This window comes from Ictidomys tridecemlineatus, chromosome 1 (assembly GCF_052094955.1).
Source record: "Ictidomys tridecemlineatus isolate mIctTri1 chromosome 1, mIctTri1.hap1, whole genome shotgun sequence".
Taxonomy (NCBI): Eukaryota; Metazoa; Chordata; class Mammalia; order Rodentia; family Sciuridae; genus Ictidomys; species Ictidomys tridecemlineatus.
Genome location: NC_135477.1, coordinates 243,347,616 through 243,374,827, shown reverse-complemented (window position 1 = coordinate 243,374,827; position 27,212 = coordinate 243,347,616). Strand labels below are relative to the sequence as shown.

The following is a 27,212-nucleotide window of genomic DNA, read 5'->3' as shown; positions in this document are numbered from 1 at the left end:
TTCAGGTTTTAAGGTCCTGCTTTCTCTTGTTGCTTTGGAGATACAGGCTAATAATGATGTTATTATCGAGAACAACATAGAGGGCAGCCAGCTCTGATGGGCTCCACGGCAACATCATATGATGTTAGACAAAACCAAAGAGAAATAGACAAAGAGCGTATGCTGTTAAAATGATAGAATCTTATCCTACAGATTTGGGAATTGAAAGGCAATTTAAAGAAAGACATATTGAGTAACAATGGAGCTTATTTGACAGATTTCTAATCCTGAGAGGCCATGGAAATTGTCCAGAAAACAGCAGGACTCTCAGATGTTGTGCCCGGCCTCCTCCTCTAGAGCTTCTCTATGCTGTCTTCTTAGCATTAAAGTCAGCCTTTGGGAGATACAGCAAAGAAACTGGGGAGAAAGGGTGGAATCCAAAACAAATTCCCCAAGTGGAGGAACCTGAAGAAAATAAATGATCAGTGCTATAATGCTGATTTAAAAACAAAAAAATCTCAATAATTACCTCTATCAAATGTTCCAGTCGATTAAATGGCAGGGGTTCAAGAGGATTTTCTGGAATTTTTACGTCTTCATCTCCGGTAAACCATAGACCAGCCTACACAAAAAGTACAAGTGACCATCATTAAGGTATAATGGCTCTTCAAGGCTGAGCTCAAACCAGTCTTGTTCCAGTCTCTAGAGTCACAGTGGTCTCCAAAGCACGGTGCCGAAACCATGGCCGGGTGTGAGAGAAAGTCCTGAAACTTGCCTTTACATTTCTTTCTGTCTCATTCTTTTGTTGCTTTCATCGTTACTTATTTGATGTTGTGCATAACATTAACACACATGTAGTCTACAAGTGCAAGTCCACAGAGGAGGGGTGCTCTCGCTGTTGGAGCACACAATAAAACTAGGGGGTCATTACTGGAAAGGTTAAACTTGCACCTGCTGGATTTGGGGGGGTCTGTGTTCCCATAACAGCAGCTCACATGCCACGTGCTGCTCACCTCCTGTCAGTCTGCAGAGCCTTGCATGCTGCTATATGTGCTGTTGACATTGGAAAACCTTTTGGAATGACTTGACAGCTGACTTCGATCTCAGTGTCCTCTTTCAACGACACGTCTCTTCCAATCAGTATCTGACAAGAGCCACCCACTCCCTTGGTTCCAATTTGGCAAGCCCTCTGCCATCTTTCCCTTCTCTCCATCCCCACTGTTACTCTGGCAGACTCCATTATCTCTGCCAGGGGCCACTCAGTAACTCAAGCTGGTTTGTTCCCAGTCTCTTTCTTACTTATTTCAGCATTTATAATGCAACATAATGATTTTCTCAAAACATGCATACTGCCCTGTCACTCTCTGCTCAGAACCATTTTCTACCCTCATTCTTTTGGTCACATTGTCCTTCTTACCTTACATCACTTCTATCTGTCCTCCTTCTCCCAGGAAAGGCTACACATCTTTCCAGACCTGGCTCGATCATACTTTCTCAGAGAGTTCTCCTTGAGCTCTCTGAACAATCTGACTTGCTTATGCCCCACCACTGGCACTTAGTTCATTCCTTTAGGGGACGACATTCATGTCTGCTACTGAACAAGCATAAAATGGTTGCATTCAAAGAAAATATCTTGCCAATTTAATTTTTATATCTGGTAAACATTTCATGTGTATAACTATCTTGTTCTTGGTTCTTGCTCCCTTACTGTCTTCCAGAGTGACAACCAACCTATTCTCAACACTGACTATGGCCATGAGCTACTGGATGGCTTAACCTGACTCACGCCTATATTTTGTGCCTTCCTTCCTTTCTTCTTTTTTTCCTTCTCCCTCCCTCCCTCCCTACCTTCCTCCCTCCCTCCGTTCCTTCCCCCCTTCTTTCCTTCCTAGAATCAATTGTGTTTTAATGATATGATGGCATTGGATCATCTGTAGAGGTGAGAACTGGATTTTCTTTTCTTTTTGGAACAAAGAGATGCTGACTCTGTGGGAGCCTGTGAGGGAGCAGAGCCAGAAAAAGCCTAAGGTCCAGCATGGGCTCAAGCTTTAAATGTAAGATGCTTCTGCACCAACCAGGAGGAGATCCCTGCCCAGTGACTGCTCTGTGGAAGAATGGACCACTCTATGGGAGAATGGAGCCAAGAAGAACATAGGTGAGACTTACACTTCTGAATATGATGGAGTAATAAAGGGCAGAGTCACTGTCCTGCCTTAAATAAGAAAAATGGACAACATATTTAGTATATTTTAGACCTTCAGCCATGGATAACACAAGAGTCATTCCTGAAAGAAGAAAGATAAATGAGGATGCCACTATTGTTCCAGCCTATATACTGCCAGGAGGAGCATCTGAGGCCTGGTGTCCTTCCTGAATTCAGAAGACAGGTTTTGGGTTGAGGGAGGCCAAAGAAGGGCAGAATTTTGGGGCTGCACACAAAGTGAGAGAGCTCTGTAGATGTACAAAAGAGTTTTCTCAAGGTAGATTGAGGGCTGGTCTGCATGTGTGGGGGGAGAATATCAGAGGTTGGAGAAAGAACCACTGCAAAGTAGTAAGCTCAGTAACTCCCAAGACACACAGATCTGGGATTAGTTCACGTTACCACCAGCCAAAGTAGAAAGTCCTTCTAATATACAGGACATTGAGCCCCAAGCGGGCATTGCCTACAGTAAAGTCTATTCTGAACTCACCTCCACAATCCCTGTTGTGACCTTGAAAGGATGAAACTGATTCAAAGTAATACTACTTCGTGTACTACAGTCATAATGAAAAACAAAGTTGGATACTCAAAAATATAAGACTCACAGCACCTTGCATCTAATATGAAATCACTAGGCATACAAAAAGACAGAAAGTATTACCCACAGCCAGGAAAAACACCAACACAGAAATGAGAACAGATGACAGAATGAACAGACAAGGATGTTAAACAGCAATTCTATATATAGAACAGTAATTTAGAAAAGCTATTCTATTTCAGAAGGTAAAGAAAAATACAGATATCATTGAAATATTAAAAAATATACAACTTGAACTTTTACATACAATATATAAGATGAAAAATATGCTAGTCTTTATTAACAGCAAACTTGACTCTTCCGTGAACTTGAAGACACAGAAATAGAAAATGAATACAGAATAAATCATCAAGAGAAAAAAAGACTTTAAAAAATCAATCAAGCATCAGTGATCTGTGGGACAATATCAGATAGTCTAATAAACAAATATGTGAATGGCTTTGAGAATTGGGGGTAGAGTGGGAAAATATTTGGAAAAATATTTTCCAAATTTGACAAAAATTACAAACCCATAGATTCAAGAAGCTCAATGAGCTCCAAGAAGAAGGGACATAAAGAAAACCATAGGACGGAACATAATAATCAAATTTCCAAATTTCCAGTAATAAAGAGGAAAAATTAAAAGAAGTTACAGGGGCAAAAAAAAAAGCAGAGGTAAAATCCCTGATTTTTTCCTCATTACTCAACCAATGATCAGTTCCATATTTATTGCTTCAATGCACAGGATTTTCCCATAGTTCTTAAACCCAAGATTCATTTGTTTTCGTCTTCTCCAGCATATGATAGTTTGCAAATTAGGAAATCATTTCAAAGTACTTTAAATACAAAGGACCAATGTCAGAAAGGAAAAAAAAAAATCTTGTTTTCTAAAAAAAAAAAACTTTCATAAAAATTATAGCAACCTGAAATGTTAAATGTGAACTTATACCATAAGAGGTTTAAATTTACAATCAAGGTTCAATTAACTGCATCCTGCCTCACTGAATTATTAGGTGATTTCTCTCTAAAATATGGAAATATTCTTTGTACCTTCTTGTTAAAACCTGGCCAAAGAATTTTAGTTTTTTTTTCCCCTTCACTTTTCCTTAAAGAAGTAGTGCTATTTGGATCCTACAACATCTGACTAGTTAAGCCTATATAAACATGTGTTCTCACCCGTAGAAGATGATCTGTATTTCAAAATCAGAGAATTCCACTACATAGCTGCAGAGTGCAAGCACGTGAGCCGGCAGCAGGCCAGGAGCAAAGGGCAAACAGGCCTCTCTGCTCATCACTCTGGGCTCAGAGGCAAGGCCTGAATGACCACAATGACCACAAAGGCTGGGCTCTTTCCATTTTGGAAGGGAGAAACAAGACACTCTTATGTGACTGTTCTGAACTTGCAATTTGTCAAAAGGTGTGTGTGTGTGTGTGTGTGTGTGTGTGTGTGTGTGTGTGAGAGAGAGAGAGAGAGAGAGAGAGAGAGAGAGAGAGAGAGAGAGAGAGAGAGAGAATAGAAAACACAGTAAACAAACATTTTCTCCCAGAAAACTTCAACTTGGTGATGTAGTTATACTTCTTACTGTTTCCGTGTGGCATTTTCACCAGATTTTATAAAATTTCATCCTAGATGCTGTTTTGATTTTTTCCATGAAACCACATTTTTTATTCTCTCTCTCTCTCTGTCTTTCTCTCTCTCTGGCTTGTGAGAACTGGAAAGTCAAACTGAAATGTCAAGTGTGCCTCACCAAATGGCACTGGTGTCCTGGGAATTTTAAGGAGTAGAAACTAAGAGGGGAAGGGGAGAGGGCAGAGCTCAGAAATCAGCTCTTCTCAAAATACAGGTTGCATTCAAGTATGTGTTTCTGAGTTTCTACTAAAGGCAACATCCAACTTTCTCTAAGAAATTCACACCTTTGGTAGAGGATCTTTCTGGTTTGGGCTCAGCACTTTGGTAAAAATTGCCAACACCCTTTCTTCTTTTCATGTTTGTACAAAAGGATGTTCAAATTGATATCCTGTGTTAATTAACACATTGCTGAAAATATTAAAGGTTTTCATGAGTGCCCACTTTACGACCTTAAGCCATCTATAGAAAGTTTTGCTTTTCTGTTTTCATCTTCAAACAAAATCACCCTAATAAATATTAAGTCTTGTACAATGACAATGACAAATATACCAGAGTCCTATCAGCCAAACACCTGTCTTGCTCCACCTTGATGAACCTCCATGGGTTTCAAGTGCTATTTCCTCTGGCTTACCTATCTGAGCACGGAGATCTCAGGGCTATCTTAAAATTTAAAAACAAACGACAAAAAAAGCATGCCACCAATTAACTGGAAAGAGAAGAAAAGCAGGAAGGGATGAGCTCTTTCAATGGAAACACCTGTGAGATACGGGCACCTTGAGACTATGACCCCGTTTCAGAATTAGCACCTTGTGATCATTTCTTTCTTTATTTGTCTACCAGTAACCTGAAATGATAAGCAACGGGATGAATTCAAGCTGTAGAGGAAAAATTTGTAACTCGGGTCACTATCAGTTACAGAATTTCACTTTTCTTTTTTAAACTTTTCAAAACTAGGTTGCATTTTCATACACCTGGTTTAATGACTTGAACATCTCTCTATCTTCCTAAAGACATTCATTTCCTCAACCCTCTGCAAATTTGGCTTCTCTACTTATTCAACCAACACTGTCTTGGTGGAGGTCACCAGTTGTGTTCAACTTGCCAAGAACAATGGGAAGGCGTTGTGCAATGGGACTACATATCACTTTCCTTGGGTGATCTCATTCATTCATAACTTCACCAACCACCTTCATAGGAATGACTTGCCATCCCTTCTGGACCTGCCATATCAGATTGGCTATTTTTGCCTACATATCCCACAGACATTTTATACTCAGTCTGTCAAATATATTCTCACCAGACTTCTTTCTGAACCTTTAGTTCTTTAGCAAGTTCTGATTTTTTAAGATGCTTTCCCTGGAGATGGAAGCCATAATTCCACCTGGGGTTTTGACACTTTTCCTATGCTCCCTAGACGTGGACAGTCAAGGAGTAAAACACTGGCCTGAGACCTGTGATGTGACATCACTGAATAAGACACTTCTTAGGCCAAAAGTATTGTAGTATTCCCAGTCCACCAGGTCTGGTAGCAACCTGCATGTACTGCTCGAAAGTGATGGTTCCTTTCTGAGCCTCATCTACAGCTTTGAACCTCTGCAGGGTCTCCAGGAGTTCCTCTTCCAAGGGGATGGGCCAAGGCATTGCTGTTACCAACAGGAATTTCCGCCAGTCCACGAACTCTGAGTTCACTACCAATAAAGATGTTAACTCCTGCAGCTGAAAGAAAACAGGAAATGTCATTAGAATATTTTTATGACTCTTACCTTGAGGCTCTACCAGCTCAGGCTTCCAGAGTTAAGATTCAGATAAAAGAGATAGAATTTTATACTGGTAAAAGAGCCAGTTCTGACTTCAGTTCCCTTTTGTTCTCTGAACAAATCCACACCAGGCAGTACCTAGAAAGTGTTTCACTTTTTGCTTCCTTGACATCCATGGTTTTTGCTTACTCTTCCACAACCACTTTATATGGGACTCCAGTTAACTTTTTACCCATGCACAGAGGCTGGGAAAAGATTGTAGCTGTGCCTGGGCAAGGGCTCTGCAGCCCACATGGTGGCTTAATCAAAACTTTTGTTTTCTGAGATATTTTTAGGGAAAAGATTATGATGAAAAGTTAGGACTGCAGAATCATCTACTATGACTAGTTAGGGTCATGACATCTGGTAGTAATAGAAGCTTCTTGATTGAACCTTACTGACTGTATGATCATTAACATTCTTCAAATACTGAGTATGCACATGCTATGTGTCTTGGTTTCAAGCCTATTCATCTGTTCATTCATTCAGATTTCATTCATCGCCTGCTAAATGCCAGACACTGTGTAAGTACAGGTTATTTTAGAACTCGTGACTCATCACTTAAATAAGAATAATATGAAAACCTTTGAAGCTGGAACAAAATGGAAGCTTACTTCAGGTTGGGTGAGGTGCATCCATCCAATAGGGAAATTGTTTGTTCCAAGGTTCAGGGTCACCACATCAAGCAGAATGTCAGTAAATGCCTTATTTCCTATTATGCCTACAATAGAATGAAAAATATTTTGTCATTTGTATTATGTGGTAAGGATTTTTTTCTTTTCCTAAAGTAGAAAAAATAATGGGAATTTATTTAATCATTTTCTTTCTTTCTTTCTTTTTCTTTTTTGATTTTGGTACTAGGAATTTAACCCAGGCACTCTTTACTACTGAGATACATCCCCAGCCCATTTTGTATTTCATTTTGAGACAGGGTCTCACGAAATTGCTTAGGACTTCTCTAAGTTACTGGGGTTGGCCTTGAACTTCAGTTCCTACTGTCTCAGCCTCCCAAGCCTTTGGGATTATAGATATGTGCCACTGAGCCTGGCTATATAATCAATTTTAAAATATTATTCAGCACTGAAATCTTTAGAGAAACAAAAAGTCTATCTGAGAATATAATAATAATAATTATAATAATAATTTCCCTGACCTCTTCTATTATTGTTTCCTGAGTGAAAATGTCTTTTTTTTGCCTAATAATAATTCATTCCAATTAAGCAAAGTAGTGAAACTATGTATGTTTTAATTTATAGTCATCTTTGAGTTTTCTGCTCAGAATAGATTGAATTTTTACAAACATTACTCTAAGTTTTTCTATATGCAGTAGGGCACAAGAGTAATTTTGGTAAACATGAGATATAGTTGTTTCAAATGTATGCAGATCACCACTATAATTAAGGTAACACATTGATCTTTGTATTTTTCTTCACTCAGAATTTGTTTATTTGCTTTTGTAAATGTAGGGAGATTTGAATTGTTACATAACTAGATAGAAAGTTCTAATTTAATAATCTAATTGACTCGACATTTTCAAATATTTCATAAACTATCACAAACTTTCAAATCTTTGCTCTTATACATGGATCTACTTTGCCTTATCTAAAAAAAAATGTCTAATTTTGTGTTTCTCATTTTAAACTGCATGCACATGCATTAAAAAAAGAACTAGGAAAATAAAATAAAAGCTGCTGTAAGAGAAAGTCTCCTAACCCATGCAGCAGAGGTACCTTCTAGACCCAGCAGAGTCTCCTAACACGTATCCAGGTATCTTTTAGGTTCCACGTCAACAGCCATTCTTTGTTTAGGAATAAAAAAGAGTGAAACATAGAAGTAGATTCCCAAAATTTCTCTTTTACATCCGTGATTTTAGCATTTTTAAAAGTCCACATGAAGTTTATTATTTCCTTTAACCTCTGAGGGAAATGCAATCATCCCTTTAAAATGTCAGTGGTTCAAGTCAAATATACAATTTCAAGATTGCAAGGTAATTATTCTGGGGAGCAAAAGTGGACCTTTTTATTTCTTTGATATAACCGGCCATCCAGAGGTTGTTCAGAAATAGATTCTGTATTCTTTGTGATCACACGCGAGTATTCAGTTTCATAGAGTTGAGGACTTATTCCTAGGTTAGTAGGATTTTCAGTGAAGCTTTATATGATACCACATCAGTTTTTATGTGAGTTAGAAATAAATTTGTTATATTCCTCAAGAAGAAACTGTAAATAACAACTATTGAAATCATTAAGAAAGCCAAAGTACTTAAAAATTCTGGTAAGTGTACAATGTATTTCCACTGTCTCTAAAGGCTATGGGGAAACAGTGCTGTTAGACAATGCTTTCATATGGACATAAGAATTATTTATTTGGGGGTCTTGGTGTAAAATGTGAAAATTATTTTAATATTTGACCTCATAATATTTAGCCAATTAGGTAAGGCGTGTAGTGATATGATTTTCATACCTCATACAACAACAGATGAATTTCCAAATTTTGTTCATAGATTTAAAAAGAACATTTCTTTCAATTTGCCTTTATGTTAGTTACCTAATGTTGTTCTCAGAATTATCCAGGAAAAATAGTTAACTGTGTACAGGCCTAAGTGAAGAAGACCACAATCCCTCTGATGATCCTTAGAGAGAACTTTCAGGAAAATGATGTCAAAAGAACAGCATTGCTTGGAAGCAGGCAGCCCCATCCAAAGAATTCAAAAGAACATGTGAACCCAGAAGTAAAGTTAGAAAGTTCCAGGAAAACCAGTTTTCAAATTTTTGCTTGTGTGTTTGGAAGATGACAAAGGTCTTTTGTGTTTAAGGTGGAGACTAAGTTACTTTCGTACTTTTAGATTTTTACCATTTGATTTTTATATTTGTTTAATATGGTCAATGACAGAAGTCAACATTGTCACTCGACTCATCACTTTCATCTTGGCTTTCTGAGTGTGATGAGCAATCGGAATTAGGCCCCATGTCACTGGCTGAAGACGGTGTTTTTGTATTCCATAAATGGATAGCTTTCCTAGGGTCAAAATTGTTGATGTCTGGAGAATTCAACTGAATGATCAGGATATCTGTCATACTCTCAGCATCGATTTCAGCATGCATATGTGACTTGGTACGTCTCATTTGATGAAAGCCACGTTCTGCTTCAGCTGAGCTTGCAGGCAGGGCCAGCACCAAGTCAACTAGCATCAGAACGTTTGGGTACTTGTGGGAGTAAATAGAATTCACAAAATCCCAGGTCAGTTTTCGAATATTCTGAAATCTAGAAGGGAGGACAAAAACCATAGACAATTGAGACACCTGGGTTTTGCTGAAATATTATACAGATGAACTTGTTGAGTTAGTGTGTTTCCTTGCTCACCTGGCATAAATCTCTAATTTTAACATGCTCCATTCAGTGTCCAGCTCATCAATTTTCACATTGGCAGCTTCTAATACTGGTTCATAATGTGCAATTAGGATGGATACCTCTTTTTCTCCAAATTCTGCAATCAATCAATATATATATATATATATATATATATATATATATATATATATATATATATATATATATATACAGTCACACATCCAAAACTCACAATCAAAGAATAACAGGTTGAGTCAGTGTGCACAGGTTACCTTGATTTAGTTTTGTGGGCCACAATTTAAAGCTTCCAATCATGGTCGCCCTCACCACATCTAGACTGGCATCTCTGAAACAGCTCCGCAGCGTCTTGATAAAATGTGTTAAAACCACGTTTCTCACAGAAGAAATGTTTTCTTTTCCTCTGAGGCAGTTACTGTGAAAGTGTGTGACTGAATCTACCCTGCGTTCTTTGGGACCTGGTCTGCGGAGGAAAAAAAATCACCCCAAAAAGGAATTACATGAAAAGGCACTGGGCAATGATTTCCCAAGTCCAATAATCTGGTTTGACAGACGGAACTCCTCACCTGGTTTGATATATTCTGAGCATTTCCAGTGTTGACTCCAAGGTGGCAAATATGTCAGCAATTGAGGAATTTCTATTCTGAATGGCACGGGAGAGAATGCTAAGGACACTAATGACATCCATCAAAAAATGGGAAAATTGAAGCATGTCAGCTTGGAGGAGGAGATCTAGAAGCTCTCTGGCTTTCTGTTGACTGGTGATACTTCTGCCTTCAACTGCCTGTGACACAGTTGGGAAAATACAGTAGTTATCATTCTCAAAATCATTACTCCAAGGAGCTAAATGAAAGTATTTTCTGTTATTCTGAAAAAAAAAGTAATAAAATATGGCATTTCAAAATACTTACTGAATGCAGTTGCTGAACAATTGCAGGATATCCCTTGAGAAAATTCTGGAGGGCTGCCTGTAATCCGTGAAACCACCTCCTGCCTCTTATTTGAGAAGGCATCACAGGGCGAAGGTGCAGGCCTTTGAAAGCAGTTATCAGAGAGCTCTTGTGGAGAGAAGAATTCTGATAGAAGTGATAGATGTTATGAAGGAGTTTTTCCAAATCATTGTACAGAGGAATGCTCTGGAACACTGCCTTATAGGATAGTTCAAGGTGATGTGCAAAGCAGTATACAGTCTGCACACATGGTTGGATTTCTCTCAAAAGCAGGGCCACCCCATTCTCTCCTTCTATTCCAGGTGTATCTTCACTTCCAAAACCAACCAGTTTCTTTGCCCAGTCTTGGCTCGACAGCCTTACCTGAAGATTTGTCTCCAGTGTTTTCTCAATAGCATTTTTTATTGATAGGGGATCTTCCCTCTCTACTGTCTGAACCCCAACAATTTGACAGTGTACTTTCCCGCCGTATGCAAACTGTACATACACAAGCTCAGCTTCCTTGAGGAAACTGTCTATGACTCCATCACTGATGATGGAGAAAAATTTGCTTTTTTCTAGCTTTTCTCGTAGATTTTTCCTTTCTACTTCAGCAATAAAATATGTGAATGTTCTCGCTGATTTGTTAGTTCTGAAGACTGGGCCAATATCAACACCCTTCATGTCATCCAACTTGCACATCCAAATAAAATCTTTGAGCGGACGCCCAGTCTTGGCAATGGCGTGGCATGATCTGAACAAGTTCTCCACTCTTCCGAGGGTTACTTTGCTCATAGTCCTCACCATTAGTTCCGTGGCAGCTCTGTTCACTGGAGAAGCACTTGTGGCTTCCATTAGTGAAGCCTTGGCATGGGCCTCGCTGAGATGATGGGCATTGAGAAATTCATTCCTAAAGTTGTCAGTGCCATAGAAAAAACTCGCTTGGCTTCCTCCTGACTTTACCCCGTGCTTACGACACAGGGCACAGTACATAAGATTTAATAACTCATCATATATAAGCCAAGGGTATTTTTTTAGCCAAATTTTCAAAAATTGATCATTTCTCCTTGGAAGGTAGTGGTCAAGTTTCCGTGGCCTTTTCTGCCTTTTGGTGACTCCACTCACATCATCCAGAGGATTCCTGCCTTTAAAACAACTCCACGTTGTTATTTTAAGGACTGGCAAAATCAGCCCTCAGTTGTCTTTACTTTCTGCCCACCCCCCAGTGCTTGCTTATTATTTCTGGAAAAATTGCATTGGTTGCTTATTACTTATCAGGTACCCTTGTAAGTGCTTTAACTGGTTTTATATCATTTAATCTTTACGAGCTATTACCCCTATTTTACAGTTAAGGAAATGGACTAATTATTATTGTCGTCATCTTTGGATAAAACATTTGGGCCCCAAAAGCTAAATTTGGTTCAACACTGCAGTGCCCATAAGTGGTGTGGCTGGGATTCACCGGGTGGCAGAATTACTCCACAGCCCTTCTGTTTGTGCACTTTATTGTTAGGGTTTCTTGTACAAAGAAAGGTGCTATGGTTTTCTTCTTCTAGAATTCACTTCTCCATGCAGAGACACTTTGTAGCTGCAATTTCTTTCCCATGATGAGAATAATAATAATAATAATAATAATAATAATAATAATAATAATAATAATAATAATGCAACTGTGTCTGCAAGATCTGCCTGGGACATCTCTCTGCTGTCTCAATCTTTCTGGGAATGGTACAGCAACCTTGTTAATTTACAAAAAGAGTATCAGGCTTTGGGACCCCTGCCAGATGGTTTGGTAAAAAAGCTGTGCCTACCTAATGCTGTATCTTTTTTCTTTTCTCTGAAAGTCTCATTTTGACTCATATTCGATTATGTATCAGATTATTTTATCTAGCTAGAAGGATGAAAAATATAAACATTATACTGAACAACACCCTCAAATAACAGTTTTTCCCTGAAGGAAGAGAGCTTAGACTGCACATACTGACCATTAGATTACAGATTATCCTTGACTTATGACAGGGTTACATTATGTTAACCCATTATAAATCGAAAATACCACAAGTGGAACATGTATTTATTACGCCTAATCAACTGAACTTCCTAGCCAGCAACACAGCAAACTGCAGAGTGTCAGTTGAGTTCCCCTGTGATCCTGTGGCTGACTGGGAGCTATGACTGGCTGCAGCCCAGCGCCACCAGAGACTGCCATACCATGTGTGACTGGCACAGGAAAACAGCCCAATTCAAAATTTGAAGTTGAGCTTCAAATTTTGGGCACCTAAATGCTGCCTCTTTTGAAGAACAAGTAAGGATGCTGAATTTGCCATTGTAAATTCAAGTTAAATCCTAAGTTGAACCATTTTAAGTTAGGAAACATCTGCATGTTGTTCTAGTTTTCATCATTTAATGCATGTCTCATATAATTAGAATTATATTAAAACTGAATATATAAAATTATAAAATTCTTATGTAAAAATTGACTATATATTTGATATTATGTTAAAATATCTCATGCTGACAGCCTGTCAGGGTCTGTTTTTGGTCAGTACTTTATGATTGTAGGCCTTTGGCTTCCCAACTGGATTTTAAACTCTTCTGATCAGATCCATACTGACTCTTTGGTGCTCCTAGTGGATTGCTAAGCACTTATTGGCTGTGTTAGGAATCTAAATGTCCTTTCCTCTTCAACTTTCCTGATTTTGCATCTCCCAACCTCTGACACTGGTTGTCTGCCTCCACCTTTCATACCTTACTTGCTTTCATACCTTACTTGCTTCTGTTTTGCCTTTTAATTGGTCTTTAAAAAATTGTTTAAACAGATCCCTATTTAAAAAAAAATTTTCTAAAACATATCTAAAAAATTTTTTCTACATTTTATTTCAAATTAGATTCCATGTAGTGAACCGCCACTGCCTTAGTTTCTCACTTAAGCACTTGTTACTTATTTCACCCTCAGCCAGGCACACCTGGTGCCTGCTGTGTACACAGAAGTGTTTTGTGAAAATGATGAATGAATGGGTGAAAAAAATAAGTCTCTTGTGAAAGGAGAGGGACTTAACTTTGCCCACTGATTTAGCTAATTTTTATGTTTTTCGTTTTTTGGGCAGATTTCAAGAGGTTATCTTGAATTCTAATCATGTACTTTCATTTGCCAGAGAATGGAGGTTTTTTGGTTTCTTGAGAATAAATTTCATCTTGAAGAAACATTTTGAAAATCTGCCATACACAGTTTCCCTGGGTCCAAAGGCTTCTAGAGTCACTAATGCACATTTTTTTGTTGTTGTTGTTTTGTGTGTGTGTGTGTGTGTGTGTGTGTGTGTGTGTGTGTGTGTGTGTGATCTACATCTGATCTAGTGAAAGGAGTTCACCATGGAGAAAAACCTTAGGACATGGGGGTCCATTTTCCTCTTTGCTACTGCCATTTGCCACACAGTGAGATATTCTTATTAATAGTATCCATGCCTCTGTATCATCCCTTTTCTAAGAAATCTAATTTAAGCAATTTTCAATTCAAAGTATTTAACCCGCAAATATTTGGCTCTACATTTTTATAATTTTCTCAGACAGTACTGTTGAAAAAAATCCACGGAATTTTCTAGTTACCCTTTCAGGCAACCAGGTGCCCTTTCTCCTTCTCTCCAGCCACTTGAGGCTTTGTAGAGGGGCTAACAACATCTGTTGCTGCTCTCAGACACAGTCTATTCTCCCTTCCAATCCATTGTCATTGTCATTGGCTCTAAATAGCTTTGATAATCCTCCCTGCATGAGACTTTACACTGACCCCAAGTTCTTTGTGATTTCACATCTTGCCCCTAGTCCTAGGTAGTCTGGTTGCTTGGTGTGAAATCTCAAAAGTTTCCATTTCCCCCCTTTTCTGCACTATCCTTCTCCTACTTCTCTTTCTGAAAGGTTAAGTGTCAAGAACCTCCTCTGGGCTGATCACCATAATGTCTCACAGACAGCAAGGGCTACTTCTCCTTTAGAACTTCTGAAAATACCATGTGGCTGAGTGACACAGCTGTGACTACAGCATGGGATGTTTACCCTCCATCTCTGAGACCAGTAATTAAACAAAAGTCTCTCCTCCTAGGTGGGGTTCAAGGCAGAGGTCTTGTCAGTGTGTAGAATAGTGTTCCGGGCCTTGGGCACCTAGATGCTGCCTCTTTTGAAGAGCGAGTAAGGATGCTGAATTTGCTGGACTGCGTTTTCTTCAGACGCCCCTCAACAGAAGCCTAAATGACTATGGACGAAATCTCTACAGTTGTTTCATGGAGGACTGATGGGTTTACAAGGAAAAGGAGTTCTTATGATTTAAGTGGGGACAGGGGAACGCTGTTATAGTGTTCTAGTTTCAATAGACTGCAAATTGCTTCTGTTGGAGAAAGGCTGTCTTCTGAATGATGTACTTGGCATTTGATGTTTTGAGACAAGATGTACCTACCCGGAGCTCACTGTGGCACACAAAATGAGTGTTCTGTCCTGGATGTGCCCAGGGAACCACATTATTTTATCGCTTAATTCTGGCAGTTGCATAATTTTTTTCTGGATGTACTCTGGCTAGTATTTCAGGTGCTTTTTTAAGGGTCTTTGCACCCTCAGGACAATAAGCTAACGTTTTAGATAATAAGTTAGTTTGTGGGCTGGGGTTGTAGCTTAGTGATAGAATGTTTGCCTGTCAGGTGTGAGACACTGGGTTTGATTCTCAGCACCACATAAAAGTAAAAATAAAATAAAATAAAGGTATTGTATCCATCTACAATTAAAAATTTTTAAAAAATAGTTTGTATCAATATTGTACAATTTTATGCATTATATGCTAATGTGACATTCACTATAATTACATCATTAAATCGTAATGGCTTCTATTACACTTAAATTGTACATTCTCCATATTATACCCTTCCTAGGAACTTTAAGTATGTTAATTACTTGAATCTTCATGGCAATTCCATAAAATAAGTATCATTGTTATGATTTTAAAGATGAAAAAGTGAGGCAATTGGGCACTGTGGCACAAGTCTATAATCCCAGTGGCTAAGGGAGGCTGAGGCAGGAGGATCTTGAGTTCAAAGTCAGCCTCAGTAACAGTAAGGTGCTAAACAACTCAGTGAGACCATGTCTCTAAATAAAATACAAAATAGGCCTGAGGATGTGGCTCAGTGGTTGAGTGCCCCTGAGTTCAATCCCTAATACTGCACCCCCCCAAAAAAAAAGTGAGGTAGAGAGATATTAAGTAACTTGCCTAAGATCATATGATGGTCTTTGCCAACAAGTGGACTTGAAAAAGAGCTGTCTGCCTCAAGCCATCCCACAGGTTGAGGTGGAGGAGAAGAGCATGAACTAGCAAGGAACCTGACACCTAGTGACCATTCCAAATTGGCTACGTAATTCAGAAAATATTCACTCTCTCACTCTGTGCTGGAAATATATTCCCTGGAGTGATTTCTGGGATGGTGGATGGGAAGAAGAGCTGGCTGTCACTTACTCTAGATGCTCCTAATGAGTCTAACATCTGGATGGATCTTTTCTGGGAAATCCAGGCATAATCAATTATCTTCGTTGCAATTTGCATGATCTTTATTTGGTATCATGCATAAGGTCATTTTTTTCTGATATATCTTGACAATCATAACAAATGGTATTCTATGTTTTGTCATTACCTTTACAAAAGAAGGTTTGGAATCATCACAGGTGGAAGAATTTGACCAGAAAAGGTCAAAATATAAACATTATGATGTATGATGCATTTAAATATAGGCATTATTGCTTTACTTTTAGTAAGGGCTTTTTAAATGAAGATTTTTATTTTCAAGTGGGTGAACCTAAACTTGGCAAAAAGCCCCTTAAGCTTCAGTTCTTTCTTTTTCTATTCTGTACTAGCTACTTGCAAGTATTTTAAGTATTAAGTCATTTGTTTTAATCAAAGGTTACCATTTCACTGAGTAATTTTATTTGTGCAATATAATTAAAAGTTGCAGACTATAATTTAACACATCAACACACTTTATTAATTTCCTTAAAAGTCTTATTGTGTTCCTGATAGAACAATGACTGTTATATAAAACTATATATACTTTCTTTAACCTAGAAATAATCCATCTGCACATCATATTATATTTTCTCTTCAATGGAGATTGTTTTTTCAAAAATATAGAATTCTAAGGTAAATACAATGGAAAACATTATAAAAGACTGTTTTCCAGGTCTTGGAAGGAACAAGATTAATTAATCTTCATTTAAAAGATAAATGGGTATGTAAGAAATGTAAATGTTTGTGGTGGTGGACATGATAATTGTTTAATTTGATCATGCAGATTGCATACATCTATCAGAATATCATGCTATATCTATTAAATATATATAATTGCTATGTGCAATTAAAAGAGAACCCCCAAATGTACCCAAATGTCAATCAATGGCAGAATAGGTAAATGTGTTGTAATACATTGATTTCCCCAAGAGAATAACATACAGCAAAAAGAATAAACAACTTACAATTACATTTGAATGGATCTCAAGAATAATATTGAACCAAAGAAGTCAGATCAGAAAGTTACAAATCACATCATCTCATCTATTTATATAAATCATGAGAACGTGAAAAAATAATCAGTGCTGTTAGATGTCAGGCTCATTGTCACCTTCGAGTAGGGGAAGGTGGTGATTCGAAATGTGCACCTTGTCTTGAGCTAGGCGCTGCCCACACAGGTGAGCTCAGTTTTCAGAAGTTCATCAATCTGTAAATTTCCAGTAAGTATACTTTTCTGGATGTACATTATACTTCCATAAAATTTTAAAAAGCTATGTATTTAATAAAGAATATTTGGCAAATCTCACCATAATGGAATAAAAACAGTGTCCCCTCAAACCTGCCCTTCCACCCCCCCAAAAGGTGAAAGGGTATCCTTAAAAGCACTGACTTAACAATTGCAGAACTGAGGGTAGAAGAATAAAGCAACAGCATACAAGAGGATATTTTGTGGTGTCTGGAAAAACGGAGAGAAGAGGTGAGTGGGAATTATTAGACTTCCTCAGGTAGGACAAGGTCAGCACCTGGAGCCTGACTTTGAGGGGTGCCAGTGGAGAATCTCTAATTCTGTGTGATGACTCTGGGATTCAGAAAATGTAATGTCATCTCCCCCCCCCTTTTTTTTTTTACAGTAATAGTAAACAAAAAAATAGCAATGAACAATACTTATGATAAAATACCCAACAGCATAGTAAGAATTTTATATATAACTAAAAAGCAACGTACAATGTTTTCCAGATGGAATGAAGGAACGAATACAGCAAAAACATTTAAACTGTTTGCTCACAGACTATGGCTCACAGTGAATCATCAAAATTCCCAAATCCCACAGCATTTTACAGCTTTGTAAATTCATTTTTAATGATGACTGTTATCCTGACAATTGGGTTAGTTCCCAGCCTGAATGGGTTGGGGGGACCTGCCTGTAGTTCATGCATCTGGGGAAGGAAGCAAGGAGAGCAGCCTCCTGAGCATTCCCCTAATGTCCTCCTACACTCAGGCTTCATAGCTACATCATGTTTTCTAGCAGCCAATTCCAATAAATTTAAATATCCTCTAATCCTTGTTACCAAATCACTTTTTCCCCCAGTACTGGGAATGAGCCCCAGGTGCTTTACCACTGAGCTGCTTCTCCAGCCCTTTTTATTTTCTTTTGAGACAGGGTCTTCTTAAGTTGCTTAGGGACTCACTAAGTTGCCCAGGCTCGCCATGAACTTGTGCTCCTCCTGCCTCAGCTCCTGAGTCTCTGGGATTTCAGGTGTGTGCCACCACTTTTAGTCAAATCACTCCTGACTCCCTTCCATTCTCCCTCCAACACATTGCTCCACCTGGTTTTCCTTGACCACCTTCACTCACTGCATACCGACTCCCCTTTGCTTTGCATTCTCAAGCACTTTTACAAAGTTCATATTCTGTCCCAGAAAGAACCCAACTTATTTTTGTTTTTCTTCTTTGTTTGACTTTCCAAATTATACTCTGAGCTCCATGGGCATATGGGTTTCTTTTCATCATTATAACTATTTTGTTCCCTGTTTCTCTCTCACTTTCTTTTTTCTTCTTTCTTCCTATTTCTTTCATAGTCTGGAAACTGTCCTATCATACTACGCAAACAGAAAAATGTTATCTGTTGACATTTTTTTATTCTGAAGTTTTCTAGAATTCACCTTCTAAGAAATACATGTGCCAAGTTAGAGTTATTAGTTGTTATTTACTTTTAAACTTTTATCTGAAATGCAAGCTCTGGTTTTGAGGGTGGATCCCAGAGTGCATTATGATGATAATCATGAATACTAGAGTCCTTTCCAAAGGAATCATCAGTGGCTGATAATCTCCAACATTCATTTCCATCTACTCGGATATACCCAAGTGCTTTTAGTTTTTAACCTCTTCACTAGATGTTTTCTTCCTAGTCACCATATTGTCAGATTAAATCAAATCATATTTTGTGTTTTACAATCTTTTTGCATGTATCCTTTTATTTTATATGTAAAAAGTAGCATGGAGAAAATGAAGAGCAAAGGCCACTTCACAAAGAAAACCTATAAGGAAAGGGCACTGTGAAGATCACACAGCCCAGGAGAGGCTGGGCTCTGCCTGACAGGGACTGAGGAGATTTCATGGCCCAGCTTTCCAAGCCAGGATTTTTTTTTTTTTTTTGGTACCTGCTGACAACCACACTTGCTTCATGCTCAGATGCTGCCAACCTGAGTCAGAGTCCATCACAGTGGAGAGGAGTGTTTTTCTATCTTGGAGACATAAAGTCTGCTGAAGCCAATTTCATGTGCTGACAAAAATCAGTTCATGGCCTCACATAGACCCTGGGATGAACTTGGCAAGGAAGCCTGCAGACTTGAACCAATGTTCTTTCTACCAATGCATTTGGTGTGGATTTCTAGAATTATGGGAGTTTTAAAAAGTGGAGTCAACATGTTAATTCTAAAGTCCATTAACTCCTCCCTGGGGAAAAGCGATAATTTCCCAATAAACAGGAGATATTGGAAGATAAAGTCAACCTGTTTATGCAAGGCAACTTAGTTCAAGGAGAAGGAGCAAGAACTTTGAATCTGCAGGGTTCCAAATGATAAACGACCACAGGCAAATTGTTCAACTGCTCTGTGACGGTGTTTAATCCTAAAATGTGGACATGATAATCCTACATGATGGGTCAGAATTACAGATGCTATTGGCTGATGAGACTCTTTGAAGAATATCTAGAAGTAGGAAAAGGCTGACTTGAAAAAGCCGGGGCAGAAGCTATAGAGTCATAATGCTAAAATGTGAAGGAATTAAAGAATTTGTGTGCGGAAAATAACATGTGAACAAATTCATCAATTAGACAAATTTGTTAATACTTATTTGGTTCTACTTGCAGTCTATGAAGCATTGAGGGAGGTTTCCTTCGCAGAGTAGATGAAGCACGAACTCATAGTCCCATTGCCAAACCTAAACTACAAGTGTGCACATAGGCTACCTTCCAACTGTCAAATGGAGCAATAGTCAAATTTACTGACTGTTAGGAAGGGAGGGGGAGGACAGGAGAGGAGAATTACTAGGAATGAGGAATGCCACAACGTTCAATGATTGTGAGTCTCCTGTGTGCTTGATTCAGATTGACATTATTCAAAGCAAACATCTAATAAACTAGAACAAAGCCAGGGCGTATCCTGGAGTCCTGCCATCCAACAGAGCTGACTTCACTTGAAGACAAGTGATGGCCATTCTGGGTAATCTTAACTTTTTTTGGTGTTCTTGTCATGATAGTTACCCTACCTTTTGGTGCCATATCGAAGAATTGTTCTCGAAGATTGTCAAGCTGTTCGATGGTCAGAGTACCATTTTCTTCCTTTTCCACAGGTGGGGGGCGTACTGGTGGAGGAGGATCTGGGAAGACTTTTATGTCACCATTAATGAAGAAGTCTTCTTGGTGTAAATAAAGCTCATACTGAATTTTTGTAGTTGTTTCAATGTGATAGCGAGCGACTTCAGTTAATTTTTCCACACTGAAAGCAGTAAAATGAGTAGAGTTATCTCCATTAAAGATACTTCAGATTAACAGTGTTTACTTTATACACACAAAGATGAACCCATTATTTAGTAAAGTTAGATAATTTAATCTGTATATTTAAAAATTTAAATTTTCCTCAAGTCTATTTTGTAAGAAGTTAGAGTATAAATACATGAAGATTAAAAACAAAATATATGCTTATTACACAACCAATGGCTATCCACTTTGTATAAAGGTGAACAAAAGAGAATTCATTAGATATGGTTTTATTAGTATCGAATACATTTTACTATGTGAATGATTGTATCAAAAAGTTAGCTTTCATTCTAACTATGAACCAGAATAAGATGATATGGCAGATACAAAATATGACTATTAGAGTAATTAGTTTATTTGGAGTCAGGATAAATGTTAAAGTGGATCAAATTCGAAAATATATTTCTGGAATAGTGGCTTTTCTCTAACTTTATTTCAAGGAGTATGATGTTTTCTAAGACACAATTACCAGAATAGCACTCATATGCATAAAATCCATTACAACTGTGTTGCTGTCTTCTTGAAGAGTGAATGATTCCTAGCTAGATCGAGTGTCCACTAGCAACAGCTAGTGACCACAAAGGGGCAGTAGGAAGAACACTGGGGTTGAGAGCACTCTTCCAGAACACACTCTCGCCATGGGTCCCACAGTAAGTCACCTAGGCTTTCTGAATTCCTTATTTTTGTGATAAAGCCAGGTCACTCCCTCCCTTTTGGTAACTCATGTGAGAACACATAGGTCATGGATTTCAATCATACTGGGGCGGTTGTATAAGCAAACAAGTAAAATACCACTGTATTGAAGAAAGGATCTTGTTTTACATCTTAGAACAAATAGTGAACATTACAAGAAAAAGTATATCCAATCTGCTTTTATATAATTAGGAGCACCAAAATACTCATATATTGAAATTTTAAATCATATTAGTTGCTGTCTTTCAAAAATGTCCTTGAACTGTCAACTAAATTTATGTCTCTTTTAATTTACTTTATTTGTTTCTCTTGGAATTTATCACATTTCTAAAATCTGTGGATTCTAAACTGTCTAGTCCAGTTCTAGAAAATTCTCAGCTATTAAGTTTAACTTCTTTAGCACAGTTTTGTTCTTTCCAATTACTTACTTCTTAATGTGTAATTTATGGGTCTTTTTTATCTTTAGTAATTTTCTCATCAACTTTTTCTAATATAGACTAATCTCACTGAATTTGAAAATTTCCAATATTATAATTTTCTTCTCTATAATTTTATGAACACTCACTTATTCAAATATGTTTTAGAGTGATTATTTTATTTATTTCCCAACTCATATTTTGAGTTCACATTATGTTTTCTTCATTATGCTACTGATGCTTATTTGGATATTATTTCACTCCTAACTTTGAGGCTGTTCATGAAGGAAATAACTAAATACAATGTCAGAAGATGCAAATAAAGACAGATTGTAATTGAGCACTTGGTTCTAAACAGTGTCTTGGATAAGAAAAAATAATTTAATATTGTCAAACTTCTGATAAGAAATTATTGTTCATTAAAACTATACTTCAAAAACAAAAGGTATAATTTTCAGAAGAATGAAAATTTGTAGGAATTCCTTTAACATAAATGTGTACCTAATGCTATATACTTTATTAGAAAGCAAATTAAATCTGTCTAAAACATACAGATGTTATGAATTAAATAGAGATGTAAGGTAGGCTTTTCTAGGTTAAACACGAATATTAAATTATTTAGGGCAAACACTAATAGAAGGGTTATGAATAACATTTTAAACCAATAAAAGTGAAATTCTCAATAAAAAAAAAATGCCCTTGAACTCATCTACAGAATGCTGACTTTTTGAGTGTTCACGTAGCTTGTGTTAGCTAATTACTTTATGCTTTGTGGTGTTTCTGTGCTGGGGGACAGAGAAGGAAACTGGTAGCTATTTACATAAGTGAAGAGCCTGGGAATGTAGATTGAGACCCAAACAGAACCAGGAAATCAAACAGGTGTGCGCCACCTAGTGGAAACTGGAGGTCACCAAGTGTAACCTCAAGAATGGAAGAGAATAGATACCAGGAAAATAAGAAACAGGATTTGAAGTTCAAAGGGATTTGAGATCTCTCTCTCTCTCTCTCTCTCTCTCTCTCTCTCTCTCTCTCTCTCTCTCTCTCTCTCTCTCTCTCTCTCTCATCACATTCCTAGGTTTTTAGTTTCCATATGTGGTCACAATACATAATAGCATCTATAGATTCAGAGGGCAGGTATATACAATGTAAATCTGAGAACTTTGAGTACACTGGATAATATCCATTCACTGGATGGCCACGTGGACGGGAACCAGGAATCCTAAAAATGAAGAAGATGTGTATGGCAATATGTAAAAATGTGGATGTGCAACCGATGTGATTCTGCAATCTGTATACAGGGTAAAAATGGGAGTTCATAACCCACTTGAATCAAATGTATGAAGTATGATATGTCAAGAGCTTTGTAATGTTTTGAACAATTAATAATAAAAAAAAGAAAAAAAGGAGAAGAAGATGTGTTTTCATTTGCAAATGGAAAGCAGAGAGCAGAGATAAGGGCTCCTGCTCTGTGAGGTTCACAGGAACTGGCTTGGCTGTCTGCTGTGAGACTATGTTAAGCACTACTGCAGTGAGTTACCAGACTGAGATATGTTTGTGAGCACCTTTTAAAAAGCATATTTATTTTACTTTGTTGCAACAGTTCTAAAAAATTAGGCTGAAAAATTTACAGTAGAACTTTCATTATGAGACAAGGACTGAGAAAACAAACCCTAAAAACTGCTGTTTTAGAGGGTAATTTCTGCTTCTCAGAATACTTGCCAAAGGAACGCTTATTTAGGTGGTAGCCTCTAAATTTTCAGTAAATGTTGATTGGAAACTGTAATGCATTACGGAATCTAGATCAAATAGAAAGCTCTGAAATAGCCTGATTGGAGTGTTTCCTTTCATAGATAAAGCTGTTGAGGCCTAAATCAGGCATGCCACTAATTTTGGAAAATGTGGGACTCCTGGTTTTAGAGGAGGGAGCCTCCTGACCCTCAGATGAGGGTGTTTTCACTCTGCTGAGCTGCCTCTTTATACCTCTAGGGGAGAGGTAGAGGATGAGACTCACTGATTCTTACTAGCAGGGAGTATTTGGGAAGCCCTTGGAACTCAATGGAAGATCATCTTTAAGTATTACCCATACCAGGGAATCAGCCTAACTAGTAAAACATTCCAGTGAATGACTTCTTAATTTTTCACTATTTGACTCTCATTATGGTAAAAATGGTCCTAGAAAGAAGATGTGAAGCCTTATCTCACTTTGCAAAGATATGTCACTTTGTAAACTAACGTTCCCACAGAACAGTGAGAAAACTGAATTCATAAATAACATGCAAAACTGGATACTGCAATGAAACCTTTCGAAACATGATTTACTGTTGGGAAAGGAGCAATACAAACACGAAGTAAAGCTCACTTGTTTATACACTTGATGTCCTAATGGCTAAAATGTCCCTTTTAATTTGTAAACTATTTAAATTTGTAAACACCTTAAAAATCCTTGTCAATTTTGGTGCACAGGAATTAATGAAATGTATTTTTTAAAAGTCATGCAGTACTTTACCTGGCCATTTCATTCAAATACTTCTCACCAAGCCATTTTTCCATGAGTTTATAGACATTGACCGCCTTTGTTACTAAATCTTCAAGGACAGTCAGTGCTTTTGTCTTTATCAGTTCAAGTCGAAACTGTGTAGCTGTCTCTATTTAAAAAGAGAAATCAAGATTGTTTTTTCATGTATTATATGTACCTGAACTTTGTGATGAACCCAATTCACTTTTAAGCCAGTCATGCTTCATGTTTGTGAAGCTGTTGGTGTACTTTTAATGTACCAGTGTAGATAGGGTAATGTCTCATCTCATTAAGAAGCAAAGTATAACCTGTGGCAAAGTCATCAGAGAAATTATCTAAACCAAAACTCCACCTGAGCTCTATACTTACTGCACTTTCTGGCAATACACTCTTTGATAAGTGGAATGGGAAGAAACACACAGACGATTTCTGAATTTCAAAGTCTTTGCTTATTCTCTCCCTAGTTTGGAAGCTTGGGGTGACAAGATCATCATATTTCTCGGCATTGCTAAAACTAGGAAAAAATTATGGGCTTATTGCTTTTTGGCACATTATAAAGTCTGAGGATTCTACCTTTAAATTATCTTTTTAGTCTTTCTTTTTCACTTTTCCATTGTCTCTGGCCTAGTCTGGGTGCTTATTATCTCTCATTTAAACTCTTACAATAGCGTCAACTTTGCTTTTTCTAACTTCTTTTCCCTACCTCAACTCCATCTCCAGATCATCCAGAGTCCTCTGAGTCATGCGTTTTGCCAAAAGATGTGATCATCTTCACTTTTCTGCCTGTAACTTTTCATGAATTCTGAGTTGTTGTAGGGAAAATCTGACTTTTTTGGCAGGGCCTATTTGACCCTCTGTGGTCTGGCCTCCCATTTTCCAAGTCATTCCTTCCCAGAATATGCCCCTACACACCGCAGGTCACTAGGCTTCCTAGCCTTTCTCGGCCTTGGTGTACTTTTCTCTTCATTCTCACCTTATATAGTTTCTCCATATAATTTGAGTTCAGCTCACACATTAGCTTTTCTGGGAGCTCTTTCTTGACACCCCCTGCCCTGTTATTCTGTATCTCCAATATTACAACGTGCTGTTAATGATCCTTTTTTTCTAGATGAGCTTTATTTTTTGTTTGTTTTCTGCTTGTACATATATGTATCTATCTTCAGCAAGGGCTTGGCATATGGTGAGAATTCAATAAGCTTTTACTGTGTGAATGAATGAATTTTGTCACAATGAGGCTCATGTGTTGAAGGAACTGAAGATTGAAACATACTGGAAAACAGGGGACTCAGGTATGGAGACAGACCATGGGGGAGATGTTTGGGTGTTGACTCTCCTAATACCTCTTCAGGGCAGAAGGCCCTGGAACATTGGAGATGCATGACAGGCCCTTCTATGGTCTTTGCTTCCAGAAACTCCCTTTTAAGGCCTATTATCCTTTGGTCAGTACTTACTAAATTATTATAATGTAAAACCCACTTACTCTGGTTAGCTCCCACCTAATCCAGTGAAATCATACCAACAACTGTCACAGGTTTTCTTTTTCATTTGTTTGTTTTTTTAAATTCTTTTTTAAATGGCTGTCTTGCTCTTCTAACCCCCTTCAGAATTCTTTTTGTCTCCTTTCTACATCTTGCAGACAATTAGGACTGATTGGGTGAGTGCCCAAACCCTTGACTCACACAACAGTCAAATCTGGTCCTCTGTGATCAAATGAAAACAACCAAGGGAACACTGTCCTTTTGATGAGCTGGCTGGGGGCTATTGGTCACTAATCTACTTTCTACTGAAAAGCATCATCTTAGCTGTTTCCCATCTCTACCTTCGAATTGCAGAGCAGCAAGATATTCTTCCTTTATTTTGAACTTTAGTTCATTCTTCTTTTCCATTTCGGCAATTTCCTCTGCTGTCATAATTACAGGAGGTGGTTCAGATACAGGTGGTGATTTACCTGAAGGGGTGATGAAACATGCTGAGTAAACTACCAACGTATGAGTGCATGCACAGGGTACCTGGGCAAAATGAGTCCAAAGCAAAATCTGTGCAGTTACAAACCTCTAGTGACTAAGAGAACTTTGGTCTTCCCATTGTGAAAGATGAAATACTGATAGTCCTTTCTTGAAAATTCTTCATGTGGTTTCTTGGCTGGACTCAAAAAAACACCCATTTGTGTAGCATCATAAAAATCAAGATGTGCAGCAAGTGTAGAGATGATTACAGAATCCAAAGATGGTGGAATTCAGAATTTGGGGACAGAAAAGATCAAAACCCAACAATATTACAACAGATGACATTAGTCACCTGGAGAAATTCCATTCCACAAGGGTTTGCCTATACTAGCATAGTATTTGCAAGAAAAGACCAACACGTAACCTCAAGAAGATGTGGCTAAAATGCAGATGACTGTCAAAAATCTGGAACCTAATTAATTCACTTTTAATTAGCACGTAACTACCAGTACTTTGATGATTTCATAGGAGAACTGGAAAATAGAATTTGCCAGCATTTGCCATGGGAGAGGACAGTGCAGTTCCATTGCAGACCCAGTTTATGCCATTCTACTCAGTTCAGCAAACCTTTCCAGGGTCTGGTGAAAGGGCTGGACTCTAGAGAAGGCACACATGCCTTATTTATTGGCACAAAGGCTTGAACCCAAGGGTCCTTAACCACTGAGCCACATCTCTAGCCTTTTTTGTTTTATTTTGAAACAGAATCTCACGAAATTGCTGAGGGCCTCACTGAGTTGCTGAGGTGGACTTTGAAATCATGATCTTCTGCCTCAGCCTACTGAGCAGCTGGGTTTATAGGCATACACCATGGTGCCCCACCATAAATGTCATTTATTACATAAAAATTTAATGAAGGAATTGGACTCAACCACTAGTTCCACTAAAGGAAACAGAAGCATTTCCTCCTTTGAATGGTGCACCATTTTTTTAACCCATTTGAGGATGAACTAAAGTGTTGAGTTCTTTTTTAAGGTGCCATTCTTCTCTTTGCTTCAAGTGCCACTAACCACCCCTCCTCCATCCTCAGTGCTC

The 27,212-nt window shown here is 38.0% G+C and overlaps 1 protein-coding gene across 2 annotated transcripts in view; it reads right to left on the bottom strand.

The window, feature by feature from the left end:
• Spef2 (sperm flagellar 2) overlaps positions 1–27,212 on the bottom strand; it is a 170,560-nt gene that overhangs the window by 11,420 nt on the left and 131,928 nt on the right. For both annotated transcript variants that reach the window (XM_005325639.4, XM_040272637.2), the window contains exons 30-35: positions 25,994–26,122; positions 24,166–24,304; positions 20,280–20,509; positions 6,797–6,903; positions 5,920–6,102; positions 509–601 (exon numbers count right to left, since the gene is read on the bottom strand). In XM_005325639.4, coding sequence (XP_005325696.2) covers positions 509–601; positions 5,920–6,102; positions 6,797–6,903; positions 20,280–20,509; positions 24,166–24,304; positions 25,994–26,122 — 881 coding nt within the window. The remainder of the gene's footprint in view (positions 1–508; positions 602–5,919; positions 6,103–6,796; positions 6,904–20,279; positions 20,510–24,165; positions 24,305–25,993; positions 26,123–27,212) is intronic.